At 46.5% G+C, this 5,000-nt stretch overlaps 1 protein-coding gene across 2 annotated transcripts in view; it reads right to left on the reverse strand.

Annotated features, from left to right (window-relative positions):
• LOC135821110 (stimulated by retinoic acid gene 6 protein-like) overlaps positions 1-5,000 on the reverse strand; it is a 45,592-nt gene that overhangs the window by 9,930 nt on the left and 30,662 nt on the right. For both annotated transcript variants that reach the window (XM_065334174.1, XM_065334175.1), the window contains exons 13-15: positions 4,427-4,514; positions 3,798-3,846; positions 2,339-2,453 (exon numbers count right to left, since the gene is read on the reverse strand). In XM_065334174.1, the coding sequence (XP_065190246.1) occupies positions 2,339-2,453; positions 3,798-3,846; positions 4,427-4,514 (252 nt within the window). The remainder of the gene's footprint in view (positions 1-2,338; positions 2,454-3,797; positions 3,847-4,426; positions 4,515-5,000) is intronic.

Below are 5,000 nucleotides of genomic sequence, written 5' to 3' on the forward strand. Positions count from 1 at the left end.
CTTTCTCATTTTTCATTTTTTTTTTTTTCCCGCACACACATCACACCACATACTCCGGCATGCACTGGCTGTTGGTAACCACCCAGGAGAATGAAAGAAAAGTCAGGAAGAGTCTGAGAAAGAGAAGAAAGACGTGTGTGACCATAATCGTCGGGAATCGAACCCGCAATCTATCGATTGGAAATCGCTGCACATACCACTGCACCATATGGGACACACACACACACACACACACACACATACACGCAAACACACACACACACACACACACACACTGACATTTCCCTGCTTTCCTATTAGGGAGATGACAGTACTCTCTTGAACAAAACAGTCTTAGTACAAGACTACCCTCGTTTGTAGACAAACACGGGCGTGGGGATCGTTTGTCTTAACGGATACAGTAAAACCTGTTAAGGCGAACACTCGGATAAGGTGACCATCTGTCCCAGAAGACACTTTAACCGGGACCAAGGCATGCTATTTCCAGTCAAACGACCCTGGATAAGGAGACCACCTGGTAACAGAGACTACATTTTGAAGGTCCCTTGAGCGGTCGTCTTACACAGGTTTCCCTGTATTACCTACTATCCAGACTTGAATGTACACGTTTCAGGCACCAGGGGATTTTTGACCGTTGTCTACTACAGTCCATTTCAAAACTGTAGACGCGTACCTAGGCAAAAACCGTTATGCCAGCATCTATACCACATAAAATCTGTGATCACTTTGTGCATATTTTTTTCTAAATTGGGCGTCTGTTATCCAATCGTTTAGCAACTATATGAGAGTAATTGTGGAGCGGCCCTGAGCAGTATTCCGAAAACTATTCTCAAAAAGGTCCAGCCAACTTTGAAATATTTCAAAAACCCTACGCATCTATAGTTTCGAAATGGACTGTAATGAGGGTTGTCTTGTAACCTATTTTTTTTTCTTTTTTTCTTTTTTACTAGAGCCACGTAAACCCGTCATGTGTGAGCCATGAATAAGGGGAGTGGTGGCGTGGTCTGGGATGATCTGCCGACCTTGGGTCTCGGCTTCATCACAACCAGGCGCGCCAATAGCAGAGAGAGAAAGAGAGGGAGGGAGAGAGAGAGAGAGAGAGAGAGACAGAGAGACAGAGAGAGAGAGACAGAGACTGAGACAGACAGAGAGAGTGTATATATATCTATGTCATACTAACCAGTGTAGACCTGTATATCGTGTACGTTCTCCACTACAGTCCATTCAGAAAAAGATGATATCCTAGCTTTTGGCCAGTAAATGGATCGATTTTTGATTTTTTTTGTCCCAATTTTTTCGGCAATCCTCCATGGAATGCTCTTCCAAATTTCAAATCTCACGGCACAGCACAGTGTACCACAAAATCGCCAAATGCGGGAGCTCTCCGGAGCCAGCGCTCATCTTCTTCTGAATGAACTGTAAAGGTACTTCTACGGTTCGCCCTCGCATATGCATATTTAATTTAGTTTCACTTATCTACGGCCTCACTAGATCCCCAATAACCAACTTGCTCATGAGCACGTTTTCAACGGCATCTTCACACTGCTGACGCTTTGCACTGCAATGCCTCATACATCTGAAGTAAATCGACCCACAGGCGCACCCGGGGACCCAGAGGTAGACTAATGGCGTCAGCGCGAGTCTGCTTGGCTGCGACCTACTCAGCTACAGTCGACTCCACATATACTCCGAACTCGTAACGAACTCGCATATAGCAAATTCCGTGATATAGTGAACCATTGTCCATGTCCACGTTTGAATCCAAACAAAATTGACCATTTGCAGTGAACAGTTTCCGCTTATAATGAACTAAATCTTGTAGGACCACGTGCGAACCAAGTTCGCTCATACCGTCATAAACCACGTGTCAATTGTGACTAATCGCTGCTTGTATAGTGCGAGTGCATTTCTGTTATAACGAACTTCTGCTATAAAGAACTAATTCTCCTGCACAATGGTGGTTGTTATATCAGGAGTCCACTGTAGATGCAGTTGGCAGCAATGTGAGGTATGCACCTAAGATGGCCGTCATCTTTTTGCAGGGCAAGTTACCCCATACTTGCCAGGTACAACCTGTTATAGTACATTTATGAGTATGACCTCACAAAGCTTATGACCTTTTATGCAGAGCTACAGTGCTGACAACTGAAATCCGACCCCCTGAGCGGTACGCTCACATCGTAACACTACGAAATAGAGGCCGCTAGAAAGTGCACCGCCCAGGGGGTCGGATTTCAATTGCCAGCACTGCAGTATCACAGTGTGTACGGCTGTGGTGGACTTGCACCGCAAAACCTAATGACGGGAACTGGATGAATACATCCCACTCTAGACTTACAGAATATTGAGAAACAAGTTGAATGACTCCGCCGTGGACGTGATTGCTCCGTAAGCGAAGAAGACCGAAATGACGGCGCATGCGATGAAGAACAGGATCCATTGGAACAGGAAACCTGCCAGGTGCATATAAGCAAGAGTAGATAAACAAGAGTGTGCAACTCCGGATGGATTGGCCCACGGCGGAATTTTTTGTTGACGTAATCTTTTCGACGACGCACGCGCTGCGAGCCTTTTGGAGAGTTTTCCCTCGTGCACTTGGCTGGGCTTTACACTACAAGGTCGGTGCCCAGCACGTGCTCTCACACTGCTCTGCGGCAAAGCCGCGTTTCTCTGAAAAAAGGTGACGTAAACAAAAAATTCCGCCGTGGGCGCGGGGTATCTGCAGATTGTGCAGGAGAGATCCGGAGTTGCACACTCTTGTTTATCTACTCTTGATATAAGGAAGTGAACACAAGGAGGACATTTTTTTATAGGCTATTCAGACTATAGCCAACTGTGACCACGTTTCTACGACTCAGACGTGTTTGATCAGCGATTTTGCATGATTATTTCAAACACGCCTGCATCACCATGGAAAATCAAGTTCACCTACGATTTCGGCTGTAGTCCGAATGCGGCCTATTAGCCAGCGGAGAGGGCTCCACACAATAATGTGGAGCACTATTCACACTTGCCAACCATCCCGATTTTGCCGGGACCATCCCGATATCCAGGGTGGTAATAGGCACCCAAAAGTGCATTCGTCGTACGCCTCACAGCTCCGTTGGTTTCGACTCTTTTTGCTCAATTTGCACTGTTTTCCAGAGTGACCTTTCGAAATAGGTCACGTGACGTGAAGTTCTGCCATCACAGCACTGTATATAGGTTGTACCGGCAGTTGCACACTCTTGGGGGTTATGCACTCTTGCTGTTGTTGAAGCAATGATAGCAAACAATTAGACTTGTTACGAGTTATGACTAACTGTCCACCAACGTAACCAGATCTTATACAGTCAGCGAGTGCGGCAAAATGGCACAAAACTGACAAAGTTAGTCATAACTCGTAACATTTCGTCCTCCTTTTTCACTATAATTTAATTGGCTCATCATCCGAGTTAAAATCTGACTTGTGCTGGGTTTAAACCATTCAACAGCTTGCAAGGCTGATAAATCGACCGCTAAGAATTTTAACCTGGCCTCCATCACACAGTTGACTCAAGTGACTTGTTATGGCCGGTGAACCCCATTTTTCATTTGTTTCCATTCCTTCATTTTTGACACACACACACACGCGCGCACACCCATGCACGCACGCACGCACACACATGCACGCACACACACACACACACACACACACACACACACACACACACACACACACACCACCACCACCACCACCACCACCACAAATTACGGCATGCACTGGCTTTAAAAACGTTTCGAAACAATGTACGCATGGAGACAGGTGGAAAACTCACCCATGACAAGAACGGCTGATTGATATCCAGCAAACATGGTGAAGGCATGCTATAGGATAAACAGACGTGTGTACACACACACACACACACACTCACACACCCACGCACACACACACACAGACAAACACACACACACACAGACACAGTCAGAGCACTCTGACATTGATGCTTTCGAGACGATAGATACACATGTACATTCAAAAAAAAGCAACGAATTCATCCGCAGAAATTTAAATACCCATGTTCCGCGCATTCTGGGAATATGCTCAATCTGTAGATTACATATTTTAGTGTCACCCCAGATTGCGCTCGTAATCTGCAGATTGCCCAGGCAATCTGGAATTCTCAGATTGCTCAGAACACGCACACTTCGTGTCTCTTGCTCTCTCTCTCTCTCTCTCTGTCCGTCACGCACGCACGCACGCACGCACGCACCCACACACACACTTACACACACTTACACACACTTACACACGTTCACACACACACACACACACACACACACACACACACACACACACACACACACACGCACACACGCACACACACACACACACGCACGCACGCACGCACACACACACACACACACACACACACACACACACACATACACAAACACACAAACGCACCTGTTTGAACGGCCTGAATGCCAGCTTGGCATGCCTGATGCGTTTGATTTGCACTTCAGATCCCTTGTACATCAGAAGCATGTCACGCCTGAACACAGTACCACCGTCAAGCCAACACAGGAACGAAAACAAATTACACACGACGAAGAGAAAGAGTCAGCAGTGTCTTGTTAGCACTCAATGATGCGCACAATAAAATCCAACCCCCGATGTACACCAGTCCACAACTACAGCCCAGTGAAATCCAACCCCCGATGTACACCAGTCCACAAGTACAGCCCAGTGAAATCCAACCCCCGATGTACACCAGTCCACAACTACAGCCCAGTGAAATCCAACCCCCGATGCACACCACAGTTACGCACAATGAAATCCAACCCCCGATGTCCAGAAAAATACAGCTCAAGGAAATCCAATCCCCGATGTACACCACAGCTACAGCTCAGTGAGTGCGTTCGATTACAGACTTGAATCGATTCATGAATCGATTCAAGTGCATTCAAGTCGTTCGATTTTCATGTCATGAGCCCTGGAATCGATTCGGAATCCATTCACTCTATTCACATGGGGTGAT

Source organism: Sycon ciliatum, chromosome 7 (genome assembly GCF_964019385.1).
Source record: "Sycon ciliatum chromosome 7, ocSycCili1.1, whole genome shotgun sequence".
NCBI lineage: Eukaryota > Metazoa > Porifera > Calcarea > Leucosolenida > Sycettidae > Sycon > Sycon ciliatum.